Raw genomic sequence first — 15929 nt, forward strand, 5'->3', positions numbered from 1 at the left:
GTGGATAATGAAATCAAAGTATAATATAAAGATATTGTTTACAATATCTTTGAGATGCCCCTCAAGATCTTGTTCCTATAGGACAGGGTCCAATAGGAATAGGATTTCAGGGGAAATTTGACCTGAGGAGAGAAGGGGAGGAGGCAGATCATGATCCATGGAAGATCTTGGCGGGCCTGAGTGTCTTCCGACAGAGTTCCACCAGGTTGAGGCCAGGACCAAAAACACCCATATGAACCATTTTAAATTCTGTAGAAATCTGCCACATGGAATACTTTGGGCAGCGATGTGGGCTGCAGCATCTTAATTGGCCCAGATGTCACTGGGCAAACACTGCAGTATACATCCAGTTTGTTATCTCCAATTTCTGTGAAGAACATTGCTATCAGTCTGTGTATGCATGTGCTTGCAAATATATACATGCAAAAATGTTTTCCTAACCCTTCAAGAGGGGAAAAACCTACAATCTCCTGGCCTATAAAGGGAATCACATACTTCATCTGTCCCTGTAGAAAGTCTTGTTTAAGTGAAAGATCAGATAACTTTACTCCCCAAATCCATCAATCCAGGTTGAAAAGTTCAGTCAATTAATTCTTCACTGCTTGCCTTGAGATCTGTTGAAGATTGGCCAGGCTCAGAGATTCTTGAATGTTGACATGTACTAAGTGCCAAAGGGATTAAAAGGCTTTTGTCAAAAATAAATCCTGTAAAAATATTACTACCCCTATTTCTGTTTGAGACTTTGGATTCACTTCTGGATTTTTAAAATTTATGCTTCTAGTTGCAACTCTGAAATGGACTGTGTTATGCCGTCTCCCTTAGTGTTCCCAAATTATTTTTGCTGCCAACAAAGGCCTTACAAGTGACACTAGACACGTGTTTTTTTTTTAACATGTTGGAGTTGCAATTTTACCTGGGAACGTTAAAGTTGAAAACAGCTTTAGGTCCCTAGTACAGGGAGGCAGGGGACTGGAAGAGCTTTTCGAAGACATTTTTAAAAGACAGAGCCAAAAGAGATTGATGGGGGAAGAGGGATTTTGCAATTGTTTTCTTGCTATCTCAACAGAGAGATAAACTACCAGTTCTTCCTCTTACCTGCCTCCACACACTAAGAACAGAGTCCTGCATTCCTCTCTCACTGTCCTCTTCTAGTGGACACTGCCTGTATGTATTCATTATAGCTTAAGTTGACAGCATCACCTTTGGGTCTTCAGAGAATGTCCACACAGAATGGAAGTAGCAGCTGCCATCACAGAGGATTTCTTTAATAATTGCCCTCTCCCCAAACATATTGCAGCCATTTTGTGGTGGCACCCACTACATTTTCTCAAAATTCTAAAAGTGCTAATAGGCTCAACAAGATTGTGCTAATATACTTTTCTTGACAAAAGTCTTTTATTTATATTATTTATATTCTGCCTTTCTCACTGAGGCTCTAGGTGGATTACAAGTGTGAGTCAGTACAGTCAATTTCAAATACATTTTAATAACATTTAATAGGTATATACATACAAATTTGCAAAGATTTAAAACCAGCAGAAATCCAATGAAGAGTTGAAGAGATACTGAAACAGATCATAAGCCATTCTAAGACTGACATATTAAACAACATAGGAACTACCCAGTAAGATCATACACACAGCAATAGAAGAAAAATCTATAGACACTCCCTATCCCTGTGTAAGAGGGTTTATTTCAGAGTACTCTGTGTGCCAATTCAAACCCCCTTTCAACCAATAACCTCCCACAGAACTGACATCAAAACAGTGATATATAAAGAAAAATGATTATCTAAAACTCAGACACATATTGCCTCTTTTAGGCTCATATGTGTAAGACCAGTTACATCAGAGAATCTTATATATCCTTAGCACTAATTGTTTACAGAATAAAAGATTTAAAAGGTTAATATGAACATTCGATCAGAATGACACAAAATGACGCATTTCCCAGAATGCATGGCACCTGACAAGCTTGAGTGACAAATGAATTATACAAACATCTGAAAAGTTGGAGCTATATTTCTGTTATACTTCTGGGAAGAAGCTCATTCAAAGTTAAATCTAACACCCTGTAGCTGTTAGAATTAGAACTGACATCCACCTGCTTAGATTTGAATAATTCTAGGCAGACATGGCATGTCCCAGGAGTGCTTTTAAGGCCACCTTTTGTTCAGTTTTAATGCCAATAACTTCAAAGAACAATTGCTGGACCCTGAGTTTTTCATAGCACCTTAATTCTAATAATAGGATCACAGTGTATAGCATTATAAACACAGAATTAAAGAAATCAGATAATTTTTGAAGACTATTTAAATGTTTAATAATTTATTAAATTTTTAACAAAACCAAGCTTGTTCTTCCCTATAAAAAGACTCATTTGACACAATTGGTCAAATGTATTACCTTCTGACTGAACATATAACAAGCTTTAAATATTTCTGGATTCTCTTCCATGAACAGTTCCTTTGGAATCAACAGTTTAGTTGCCTTTAAAATATAGAATAAAAATCACTTTCAGGCCATATAATTTTTTCACAGAATAAAGGTGGTATTTTGGCTTCCCCAGCTACTAAGCTTTTCAAATAACATAGTCCTAAGAACACTTTCCTGGGAGTTAGCCCCATTAGACTTACTTGAGTAGATCTGCTTAGTATTGGTTCCCACATTATCTGTACTGCTAATTTCTGGAGCCCAGAAAACTAGAGATCTAGAGTAATCCAAAATTACTTCCTTCAATTGTTTTTGAACTTTCCTTGAAGAACTCCAACTGCTGTGTTGAAAATTAAACCTACTTTGCACTACAGCATGAATGATCATGTGTTTTTGCTTATAACTGCAAATAGATTTTATAACACACACACGATGAAACAATGTCTCTCTAACAGACTGAACATGTAGTGTAAAAATTTGATATTTATTTATGAAATTGTTTAGGATAATCTGGCAAATGTACAATGTAGTATCACTTCTAAATCCACTGAAGTCAATGGGTTAAGAAGGATGTATTTCTGCCTAGGATTGCACTGTTAGAATCTGTGCTATTTAGGATAATAATTAGTTCCTCCCCCAATTGTCTTTTGACTCTCAAACTGCTTTACAAATCATTCACATTCCTGCTTTTCTGTATAGCCCTGCATTATTAAGATCAATCATATTCAAATGCAAGATTTAATATCTGATCTGCGCCAAAAAAAATCTTTACAAGAATGTGGTTTTAGACCATGGTTTCTGCTTACTTAGAAAGCACTCTAAAAATCCATATATATTTTATGTTATAGTCTATATACTCCCAGAGCTGTTTATGAAAGAAAGCCTGGATTGTTACTCTAAACTGAGAGGAAAAGTTAAGATTTATCTGTTGCATTGTTCTATGTTAACCACTTAGTACAATTAATTATGTCAGATTTTGCCTAAATGGAGTTTAGCTCCCTGTTGTTGCTGATTGCACCTTTAAATTACTGGGTCTGTAGAATGTGGGGACCTTGGCTTTGAAGAAATGATTTTGATTGACTGACTTGTGAAGTTGAACTTGTCCCTCTTTACTGTCAACTATGTCCAATACACAGATGTGTAAACTACAGCAGGTTTTAAAAATTCCAACAAAGGCAACAGGAAAAGCTTTCCATAAGTAATAGGTATGCAGTTCTGGTTACAATGTAATGTTTAACATGATAAATAGCACATTTCAAGTATTTATGGTCTTCATATACATTGTCTTAGTAAATCATTCTAGTAGTTCAGGCAGTTCATTAAGCGTGCTTTGTGGTTTGGGATTTCTACAGGATCTGTCCTATAAGGACCGACATTGGCATGAAACCTGTTTCCACTGCTTCCAGTGCAAGAACTCACTGGTCGACAAACCTTTTGCTGCTAAAGAAGAGAACCTACTCTGTACTGAATGCTACTCCAATGAGTACTCTTCCAAATGTAGTGAGTGCAAGAAGACCATCATGCCAGGTTAGGACTTGAATGCTTTGGGCCAAGGGTGGGCTTCAGGAATCCGAAATGAAAGACTGGAAAATTTTAATCGAGGTTTCCAAAAAGAACAACACCAGAGCCTTTTGGAACTTAGTGTCAGAAAGTTTTGACAGGCAAGTACCATTGATTTATTGCATATCAGCCAACACCTGGGAGGACCACTTCTGTAAGATATTTAACATGCAGGTGGCAGATAACTATGAAATGACTGAAGAAGAATTTAGTTTATCAACATGGCCACCAGTGTTATCTGAGGTAGTGCTGATATTGATAAAACACTTGAAAGAGCATAACGCTCCAGGGATTGATCTGATACCAGCTGAAATATTTAAGAGCAATCCAGAATGGTGGAGCGCTTTGGTAGCACCTGTATTTTCCAGAATTAACCTGACGGGTAAAATTCCAGTGACATGGAAACGTGCTGTTAACCCTAGTAATTACAGGCCAATTAGTTTACTACCAGTAATCTGTAAATGATATACATCCTACCTGTATTACAAGTTAACTGATTGGATTTATTCCAAATCAGTGATAGGTCTAGAGCAAGCAGGTTTCATCCAGGGAGCATCATCTATTGACCACTGTATTGTTCTACACCATCTAGCTGGAAAATGTACTTGCTATACCACAGGAAATTTATGTGCTGCCTTTGTGGATTTGGAATCTGCCTTTGATTAAATCCCCAGGACTCGTTTGTGGCAAAAACAAATGAAAACCACAATTGATCGTAGATTGATATGCTGATTCAGATGCTATGTGATGATCCAATTGGTCAGGTTAGATGCGAGCCAGAGGGACAACTTTCAAGGACATTTATGATGAGATCTGGTGTTAAGCAGGGATGTCTAATGGCTCCACTCCTTTTTAACCTATATCTGAATGATCTGGTACCTGCTCTTAAACAAGATAAATTCTATCTGCCAATTTTGAGAGCTCTAGAAATTCCTATACTACTCTATGCTGACAATGCAGTTTTAATATCACAATCTCCTATGGGGCTTCAAAGAAAATACAATCTTTTCTCAACTATTATCGGGAGCATGGCCTGACAATTAATGTTGCTAAGTTGAAGATTCTTGTTTTTACAAAAAAGGAAGAGATTGCAAAAATAAATGGAGATTAGACGACAACAAACTGGAGCAGGTCAGATCTTTCAAGTATCTTGGAGTAACTTTTGATGATTACTTACCCTGGAAGCACCAGTGTAAGGCTGTTATAGCATCAGCTGCTTCTTCCAGGGCAGCAATAAAATGGAAAAGGTGGACAATATCTTCCAGCTGCAATTACATTTTTTAACACCAAAATGATACCCCAAATACTACATGGAGCAGCAGTTTGGATTCATAAAACAGATGAAACAATAGATTGACCACTAATACCGTTTTACGCCAGATATGTAGAATAGCAAATTATGTGGCAGTTACTGACTTCAGATTTGAATTCAGCCAACATCCTATCAAAACCAGAACTTGGATTCTGGCTCTGAAAAATGAAGCTTAAAATAATTTTATGAGGAGAATAATAGCTCACCATTTGCATGAAGTGTGATAGTGTGTGGAGCTAAGCAATCAAAGGAAAACGGAATGTTATACAATGTTCAGAGGATGTAATCACTGCTCTAGGATGGCCTTCAGCTCATAAAACCATCAAGAAACTAATTATGAAGAGAGACATCTGTAGAGCTAGGAGAGTTTGTTCTTCCTCTATATGGGGATTCCCCCAAGTTTTACAATTCCAATGTATTTATTTGGCTTAACAGTTCCAAAATACAGACAAGCAATTATGCTCACAATAAATGCACTAACTTCTGCAGTCTCTGAAGGCCGAATTTTGAGTATTCCTTTTTTAAACAGATATTGCAGCTGTGGTTTGGGTGCTATCAAATTTGTAACTCATGTTTTATTTGAATGTCCCTAATACAAGAAGGCAAGACAGAAATGGATTAAACCTCTGACATTATACTGGACAGGGTTTACCATAGATATTTTAGTTCCTAAACTGTTAGCAGACTCAGGAGTAGAAAATTACTCATTTTAACCAAATGTTTAGTCCAGACCATAAGAATTTGGCAATTTATAAGAAATCAGTCATTTTATAGTTTACATATTAACCCTCTCTGGTCTGAATTCTTCCTTTCTTCCTCATATTTTAGTTATGATGATTCTTTCTTCTGACTCATAGGTAGACATGGGCGATGAACAGAAAAAAACGAACATGGTGTTCATTATTCGTTGCCATCCACGAACAATGAACATTGATGAACATGATCCTTTTCACAAACATGTTCATTGTTTGTTGTTCATGGGGGCCAGCAGGCTCTCCTCCAGCCACCAAGATCCCTACTGCACCACTCCCAAAAACCCTACCTGAGCAGGCAGCAGGAAATGTACCAATAATAAATAATAGCTTGGCCCCAGAGCCTGGCAGCAGCCCTGGAACTTGAAGGGCTAGATCCCTACAGCACCACTCCCAGAAACCCTACCTGAGCAGGCAGCAGGAAAGGTACCAATAATAAATAATAGCTTGGCCCTAGAGCCTGGCAGCAGCCTGAAACCTGAAGGGGTAGATCTCTATCCCACCACACACCAAGAAAATTCAAGCTCCAATGCACTCACCCTGTCTCTCTAACAGCAGCTTTCTCTCCCTGAAAACCAGAGCTGGATCCCCCTCCCCCCGGGTCTTTTCCTCTGTAACAAATTTGGGAGCTCCAGTCCACACTTGGAAGGAAGACCTGCCTATCAAGCTAAATTGGACTTAGATTGGGGTTTCCAGGGCAACAGCAGGAGTTCAGACAGAGTTCAGACAATCCCTGCCTAAGTTGCCAAGGGAATTGGTTGCAGGTGCCAGACTGTCTGGCTTGACAAACAGCAATGAACGAGGCTTGCAATGACCACCTGTTCATTTCGAATGGGGCCTCACGAACAGCTTGTTCGCGAACAGCAGATTGGGCTGTTTGTGGGTTTTTTAAATTCGTATTGCTGGTTCCGGCCCATCTCTACTCATAGGTCAGAAGAAAGAAAGAAAGAAAGAAAGAAAGAAAGAAAGAAGAAAGAAAGAAAGAAAGAAAGAAAGAAAGAAAGAAAGAAAGAAAGAAAGAAAGAAAGAAAGAAAGAAAGAAAGAAAGAAAGAAAGAAAGAAAGAAAGAAAGAAAGAAAGGCTTCCAATAGCCTCCTCCATATTGGAGATATTAATTAATGCAGACAAAATCAGATTAGCTTTTACTGAGGCTGATTCACATTCACATGCACTTTTGCAAGTGAATGTAGTATCTGAAGAAGTGAGCTGTGGCTCACGAAAGTTATACCTATCACATATTTTGTTAGTCTTATAGGTGCTACTGGACTCTTGCTCTTTTCTGTTGCTACAGACAGACTATCTTGATCTACTTGTACTTTTGTAGCTGCAGAAGAAACACGGAAACATAGCCTGCTAATCTGGATGCACATGAGTGAGAGTATGGTTGTGCCTTGTGTAAACTTGCACAGGAGAGCTCCGCAGAACTGTCTTGCTTCTTGCAAGACCAACAGGAGAGACAGAGGTGGCAAAGAGAAAGTAGGACGACTCAGAAGCTTCTAGATGAAACAAAGAGAGGCATTGCACAAATCCACAGTCTGCTTCTAACATAAAGAGAAAAATAGCACATGCACACACTTCTATTCCAACAGTCCAAAGCCTTCTGGAACCAATGGGATGCGCTTCTGTGATTCTGTACCCTCCAACATTGCACAGAAGAAAATGGTAACATGCCCCAAGTCACATACCAAAGATTCTTGATCAAGCTCCTCTCTCAAATCCATATTGCTAAAGTCTCTACTCTGCTGCTATGTGCTTATTTAATTATGAAAATGCGTATGTTGTCTCCATCAAGAGACCTGCTTGAGGCAGTTGGTGCTGTATTCTTTTACTGTGCAATACCCCTCTTAGGAACCCCAAAAGATGACAATGTTAGCAATCCATTCTAATAACATTTAAACAAGACAAACCCCAAAGGCTAACAACAGGCACAAAAGAGAACTGTGATTTACAGAATAATTTATCATAGCTTACTGAAATATAACTTACTTGAGGCAGACAATATTCTCCATAGCTTTTTAAAAGAAGTGTTTTAGTATCAAAGACTATTTTTAAAATTAAGGAACACTTGTACACTGCTAGAAGAAGTAGAAGAAGTGGCTGAACTTGAGAGTACATTTGGCATCATAAGAATCTAAAGCTGCCCTACCCCCAATCAGCTTGCTCATCATCTTATCACTGTTTCATTCTCATCGTGACTAGAAAGCCTTTACAGTGTATTATCAATACCTAGAACGATAACAGAATGCAAATAGTTAAGTAACCTCCCCAAAGGGCAAGAAATAAACCCTTTCTGAAGCATTAATTGTGAATAGAGTTGATTCACTCAGGTTTTGCTGTCCCCAAGCTGCCCTCTTGACATCCTGAATCATGGCTTCAAAGCAATGGACCAATTAAACATGCTTTGATCTTGGTTACTGAAGAGGATGAAATGACTTAGAGATGCGACTGTTTTAACTGGCAGACTCTGATTGCAGGGCTGAATTTTTTAAAAAAGGTTTTTAGGACAGGAAATGAGTGTGTCACCAGCTGGTGATCCCTGGTGAGAAAAAAATGCATTTTGAATTGGCCTTCATCTCAATAATCTTCAGGTTAATTTTTACACTTGATGAGCTGTGACATTAAAATTAGAGGGCCTTTGGTTCCATAATAGGAAAATGTAAACTACATTATGCAAACATATTCAAAGCAGATGGCAAGTCACAGACAGTTCTGCAACTGATATGGGATCTTTGATTTTCCTTCTCCCATTCCACATAATGGCAAACATCCTAGGTTGTATATAGATGTCACATTAAAATGCTTACTGTGAATCACAAAGACATGATTGAGGGCTTAAATCAAACTGCACACCCTGCAGAAATGAGAGGAAACTAAACATTGTATCAAAAACTTGTACTAGACAACTTGATACTAGGTAATGTGAAAGACCTCCACCTGAGACCCTGGAAAGCAACTGCCAGTTTGAATAGACAATACTGACCTTGGTGTCTTCCACACTGGGATGGGATTTGTTGGTTTCCCCCATTACAGGTGCGACTGCAGGTAAAGCACAACAACAGGATTTCCATCTGGCAGGTTTCCCCACAGTTTCACTGCTCCAGTTCCCCAGAAGTGGTCACCCCCCCCCCACACCTCCTCTGTACCACCAGGGCTTTTGCAATTAAAAAAAAATCAGCATACCATACATATATTGTTATAATGATGTAGCATTGTAATAATAGGTGCAGCAGATTCTCTGAATTCTCAACCTTCATTTAAAAACAAAAAGTTTCTAGTCCCTTCTAGGGTTGCCAGGTTCCCGGTGGGAGGGAGGAACCTGGCACTTACCTCGTGCCGGAAGTGTGATCGTGTGCTCTGACACCTGTGCAATGACGTCGCTCCTGGAAGTGACATCGTGGTGCCAGCCACAGGAGCACTTCAGTGCTGCGTGCAGGGCTGATTTGACCCATTTGTGACCCAAATCGGCCCTAAATGAAGTGCAGGAATGCGCCTGTGGCTGGCACAATGGTGTCACTTCTGGGGGTGATGTTGTTGCGTCCCTTGGAAGCATATGCGCTGCACATGCTCTTAGTGTGCCTGCTGGTTGTGGGTGACCTCTGGGGGCTTTCCATTTCCTGCCGATCTCTGGCTTATTGGCAGGCAAGTGTGCAAACCCCAGGAGTTTGCCTACCACCAGCAAGCATGTAGGAAACCTAGTCTCTTTCCTTGCAAAGACACATCTTTTCCTTATATCTCTACAAGGGAAAAGGTTAGAGACTTTTTATAAAAATGAAATTTGAGGATTCAGGGAACCTGCTACGCCTATTTGTTGTTACAACACTATACTGATATAATGATATTCAGGTGCCATTTTTTAAAAATAAAAAACCTGTGGTAGCAGGGGGAAGAAATGGCTGCTGCTGGGACAGGATCAGGGAAAATGGCTGTCATCTAGGCCAGAAAATCCAAATTTACCCACCCACACAGTAACCATCTAGGTTTTACTGCAATCTTTCCCAAATCGTCTGAGCAAAGCAGGTTTGAAAAGATTGAAGAAAAGCTACAGAAACCCCTGGAGGTTGATGAATGTACCACAGTGCTTTAGGATAGCAGGGGAAAATGCACTTCCCCAAAAAATTTATTTGTGGCAGATAACCCACATGGAAGACCCTGCGGGGACTGGTGGTCTGATTCACTATAAGGCAGCTTCATGTGTACATAAGCATCCCCCACGAGGTGAGTTAGTTGTTGTCCAGGCTCGAGCTATTATTATAAAGATCCTACCACCCAGCTGGTAAGAAGAGCTTTTCCATCTCCTTCCCTGAGAAACACTCATTTTTCCCTGATGGACTGAACCGGTCTTGATATGAATAAGAAACCCAAGGGCACGATGTGGATGCAACATTAACTCTTTAGTCGTATGCAGTTACTTTAGTCTAAGTGTACTGAAGTCAATGGGTTTAAATTGTAGAAACTCTACATAGGACTGCACTGCATTGTCTTTTCCAAAGCTGCACAGGGTGACTGTGGTCTAAAGGGTGTAGGAAGAACATTATACTCTACCAGATAAACTGCACGGGGGTTTAATAAATTATTAAAAATATACACAAAGATGCTTTGAGATCCATCTACAGCAACAGCAATGGATGCATGTAGCAGCAGCAGCAATGCACCTTCACTACCTGATAGCCAGTGGGCATGTTATAAATGGGCAGCCACTGCATATGCCTTCCCCAGGGAGAAACTGAGATTTGCTGCAGCATCCCCAGTCTGTGTTCCTTTCTCACTGGGACGGCAAGCCAATACCTGGAGTGGTGGGCAGGCAGAGATGTTGGGTAGTATTCTGTTTTAGGTTAGAGAAGCCTTACTCAAAGTTGTGGCTCTTCCTCCAGTGAAAGAGACACTTAAGATCAAGTCTCCTTAGGCTGGAAGAATGCTTTAAACTTTGCTAAGTGGAGTGGTTAGGAAGGATACAGGCCTTTGTCATAATCTCTCACAAGGGGAGCCCAAATAGGATGCAGTGAAATCCTACTATGACAATGAGATAGAATATTAGCACTCAAAGACCTTCACTGATCCTGATCAATCACCAGTCATGCTGTTTAATAAAATGTCTTTTCAAGGAATGATATTTTATCTCTGCCTAATCCAAAAAAAAAGAACATTCACATGCATTAAATGTAGCACAAATGTGTCTTTATTAATTAACGCAGCACACTAATAAACCGGTAAACTCCAAGAAGGCATTTTAAAATGTCATAAAGCAAGATCATTGTGTGTTGCTAACACCCTCGCTACATTGAATAACGGGGAAGTTGGATTTGCTCAGTAGTAATGAGTGTTTGATGAGAAGGGATTGAGGAAGAACTGAGTTCCCTATCTGAGTCTCTATACCCCTTGAGGAATGCTGGGAGTAGCTGCTGAATCTATTCTCCATTGTAACTGTAGGGTAGAAAGGAAAAGACAAGACTGGCAGTTTTCTGGGATGGTATTTTGCTCCAGTGGGAGCATTTTAATTTATAAAACTTCTTATCTACATAATATCATTGTCAAGGGTAGGGGTGTCCCATGAGCATGGATTCTAACATCATACTTCCGACACACATTTTTCTTCTTAGCGCTGTTTGGGTATCCCCTTTATGGGTAGATTCCCACCATCTCAAGATTTTTTCCTGTCCCTCTGGCTCATTTTCTCCTGACTCCCAACTCTTCTATTACAGCTGAACACTGTATCAACAACACCCTGGAGGATGGTGATGGGACAGACTGTTGAGAGGGAAACCCACATGGTGTGAACGATTGTTCTTAGGAAGTAGATGCATAGAGAGGCAAACAGGAGATTGTCTTCCACTGGAAGTCAAAGTAGTGGGCAACAAAAATAGCAATGGAGACATGGGGAAAAGCACATTTGATAAAATGTGCCTACGAGTGTGGGAAATACATGAAAGGTACGGAGCAAGCTAAAGGTATTAGCAAAACAGAACTAGATTTCAAAAAGTGGTCACAAAAAGCCAGACTGATCCTCCATCTCTTGAGTTATGCCATAAAAAATTAGGAACTGTGGGGAGAAATAAAAGTAAACCAGAACTTGGAGAAAGGCCACATTAAAGAGGATCCTATTAGGCCCTCAAGTATTATTTTATAGCTGGTTCTAATAAGAGAGATTTTTGGATCATTCCAGCATTAACTCTACCATAAAGCTCATGTATTTCAAAAATAAGGCATCCCAGGGTCTGAGGGCAGTGGGAGAGGTATAGCATGATGTTACTGTCTCAGCTGTCTCAACCCAAACTTCTGATAACAGCCCAAGTTCTCATCACATATTAATAGAAAGATGGAGTGTGAATTTTAGCTATCCCCCCTATAGGAGCCTGAAAAAATAAGCTAAATCTAATTAGTAAGCCATGCAAGTACAAAGCATGAAAGCTGGAATTTTATTCTGTGGTCCTCTCTTAGGAACTCGCAAGATGGAATATAAAGGAAGTAGCTGGCATGAGACCTGCTTTATCTGCCATCGATGCCAACAGCCAATAGGAACGAAGAGTTTCATTCCCAAAGACAATCAGAATTTCTGTGTGCCATGCTATGAGAAGCAGTTCGCCATGCAGTGTGTCCAGTGCAAGAAGGTATTATTGTCTCTTGCCTTTTGTGATGTATTTTTAATACTGCTTTACACTGAAATGTGAACGAGGCAGCCAAAGGACAACACTCCCAATTCAGAAACATGTGACATTTTAGATTGGTCCAGTTCTGCAGAGGCAATATTTAAGATACTGCAGACTGCTGAAATGATGACCATATTGCACATTTCATCTACTTGAAATCAACTAGTTCTGTTATAGTGAAGGGGTCATCACAGAAGTCACCAGCCAAAAAGATACTTAATCCATATAAACCCGAGCAAAGCCAGAACTGGGATGAGAATGATGAAAGAAAGTGCATGGCCATGGGAAAAATTAAATAAGATTGTAAAAGGAGTGCTTTTTGACTACAGCATGGCAGATCATCTCCATTTGAGAACAGATCAAGGGCTCCCACCCTCCAGGTTTCAGACATGGGATTCTGCAGACCCTTTCTCTATCTGTTTTTGAATAGATGTAAAAACAAGCCAACACCCTGCCCCAAGAAGTTCAAATTGGTGTACTTGGTTTTCCCCTTTCCATTTTATCCATCCAATAACCCTGTGAGGTAGGTTAGGCTGAGGGACAGAGCTACTGTCCCAAGATCATCCAGTGAGCAAATCAGAAAGGGGTTTTAAACACGATTCCCTTTAGTTCTGCTCTGACACTGTTATACTACACCAATTTAGTAAAAGCTCTCAGTAATTTTTTATAGCGATATGATGTTTTTTACAGGACAATCAAAATGCTACAACACCGTGTGCAAGCTTTGTTCAGTATTTATTGCATGCCATTTTGGCTGGTTCTAATAAAAGGTACCACTTTGCTTTTGGATTTTGATTTAGACCAAAGTGGCTCCCTGCAACTTGCTCTCAGTAAGCAAGCCTTTCAATATTGAATGTATGCAAGAGCAGGCCTTCGGACTTTGCTGGGCACGTGCCTCCTTGCTGCAACCTGAAGCGGCATTTCTGTGAACAAACTTGTTTATAAATGGAAACTAAAATGCTTATCTTGCAAGAGCATGAGGCAACCTTGGTGGCCATAATGAAGCTGAAAAGGTGGGGTTATAAGTGCTATAAATAAATAATATCTCTCACATGAAATATCACCATTTCTTCTTTCTTAAAATTTGTTACGTCAAAGAATGGACTCACAACAAATCAGCAGAGTTTTTCTAGACAATTCTTTTCTTCTACTGCTAATTAACAGCCCATCACCACAGGAGGAATTACTTACCGGGAGCAGCCATGGCATAAGGAGTGTTTTGTGTGCACTGGATGCAAGAAACAGCTGTCTGGGCAACGCTTTACTTCCCGGGATGAGTTTGCGTATTGTCTGAACTGCTTCTGCAGCCTCTATGCTAAAAAATGTGCAGGATGCACCAATCCAATAAGTGGTAAGTACCTTGGTTACTATTCTTGAAAACAGACAGACTTAAACCCATCCTGCTTACCAACTCTACCAAAAAAATTGCAAACCATTTCAGGGTAGAGTTTGGTGCATACAACCAAGTGTTGTCGTTCACCTTGTGCATAACAGAGCTTCAGTTACAACCAGAGCAACCCAGAACACACATTGTTGCAGAATACATCAACAATACAGAGATTAAAAAAAAAACAAATGGGAAAACATTGCAAATATTTACTGAATCCAAACAAGCGTAAGCAGAAACAGCACTAGTGGTTTTCTCCTGCATAAGGGTTTGTACTTCACTGTAACAGAAAAGTTTCTGCTTGTATAAGACCCAACAAGCAGATCACCATCTTTGGGTGCTTCCCTTTTCTGGTGCGGTGTTCCCAGGCGAGGTGCCAAACAGCTCTTCTGGAAGCAAAAGGTACCTGGGGACCCAACTTTTCACACATATATGTGCTACTTCTTGAAAAAAGTTGACTGCCTGAAGAAATAAAGGGGTGGATCCTATGAAGTGTGAATGGAAAGAGTTCATGCAATGCTTCTCTTCCACTTTGCTCTTTATCCTTCCCCACTGAAAAGCTGCTCCTGTGGGTCAGGGAGTTTGGAAAGACAGGGATAAAACACTGGAATCAGCAGCAGGGAAAAAATGGGGGGGGCGCTCCCCCCTGATCCTTGCACTTTCTTTTTACCTTCTTCTGTTTCACAGAAGATCTAATGGAATACAGGAAAAGGTCCACAGAGATATGCTGAGGTTTAACATTTCCAATGCTTGGATTCTGACCTGAAGCAGGAGGATGTTGGGCGGGGGGGCGGGGGGGGGGCAAAGGCTGCTGTGAGGGTAGGTACGGAAATTGCCTTGCTCTAGAACAACTCTGTTCATGCTAAATCTAAGGCCAGTACCTGCATCCATGGAACACGCCTCATCAAAAACTACTATTGGGAATCTCTCCCAAATCACTGCAGCTGTTTCTTTCCCCATCATCTGCTTTTACAGGGCTTGGAGGAACCAAGTACATCTCCTTTGAGGAACGCCAATGGCATAACGATTGCTTCAACTGTACGAAGTGCTCCCTGTCCTTAGTGGGACGCGGCTTCCTCACAGAGAGGGATGACATCCTGTGCCCCGAGTGCGGGAAAGATATTTAAGACTTCAAAATGGAATAAAAATAAGCTGCATATGTTTTCTAAAACGAATACTGTGTGTATGAGCTTTGACAGATGTGAGAAATGTAGTGTCTTGTTTTTCAACATCATATACTCTCAGCAATTAACTTTTTATTTTCTAGCTTGTGAAAATGCACTGGAGGAGGAGAGGGGGAGATCAGGTGATTTCGACATCTGCTGTTATGCCATACATTTAATTTATAAACCAAGATCAGCCAAATCACCAAGTGTTCAGATGTTACTAAAAAGAAATTTCTTTTTCAGAACGTTTCATCCTAATATTAAATATGATTTTTGAAGCGAGGGCTTTGTAAAGGATTACATAAAACACTTTTTAATGTTGCTAGATTGAGGGACATATTTATGATGTGCGAGTTGGCAAACGTGCAAGTGATTCTATGTCAGGTATGTAGAGGATACCATTAATAGAAAAATTTGTGTCACACCTTAAAGTAAGGAATTAAAGCTGCAATTCTATGTATACTAACACTGGAGTAGGTTCATTAAATTTAGTGGGACTTGCTCTCAAGTAAAGGTATACAGGATCAGTTTCAGATAGATATACATAATACGAATTATTTGCACATATCACAAGACCATTGTACAAAGTACATTCAGCAACCAGTTTTTGAAATTTCATTGCACCTTGTATTTTATTAAGTAATAAATTTCTAACACAAACCTGCTGTATTTTGGT

At 39.9% G+C, this 15929-nt stretch overlaps 1 protein-coding gene across 4 annotated transcripts in view; it reads left to right on the top strand.

Moving 5' to 3' along the window:
* FHL2 (four and a half LIM domains 2) overlaps nt 1-15913 on the top strand; it is a 53849-nt gene extending 37936 nt beyond the window's left edge. For all 4 annotated transcript variants that reach the window (XM_054973579.1, XM_054973577.1, XM_054973578.1 and 1 more), the window contains 4 exons: nt 3785-3959; nt 12492-12661; nt 13865-14051; nt 15063-15913. In XM_054973579.1, the coding sequence (XP_054829554.1) occupies nt 3785-3959; nt 12492-12661; nt 13865-14051; nt 15063-15214 (684 nt within the window). In that variant the 3' untranslated portion in view covers nt 15215-15913. The remainder of the gene's footprint in view (nt 1-3784; nt 3960-12491; nt 12662-13864; nt 14052-15062) is intronic.
* Nucleotides 15914-15929: the final 16 nt, after the last annotated feature.

The sequence above is a fragment of the Eublepharis macularius genome, chromosome 3 (genome assembly GCF_028583425.1).
Source record: "Eublepharis macularius isolate TG4126 chromosome 3, MPM_Emac_v1.0, whole genome shotgun sequence".
Lineage (NCBI taxonomy): Eukaryota > Metazoa > Chordata > Lepidosauria > Squamata > Eublepharidae > Eublepharis > Eublepharis macularius.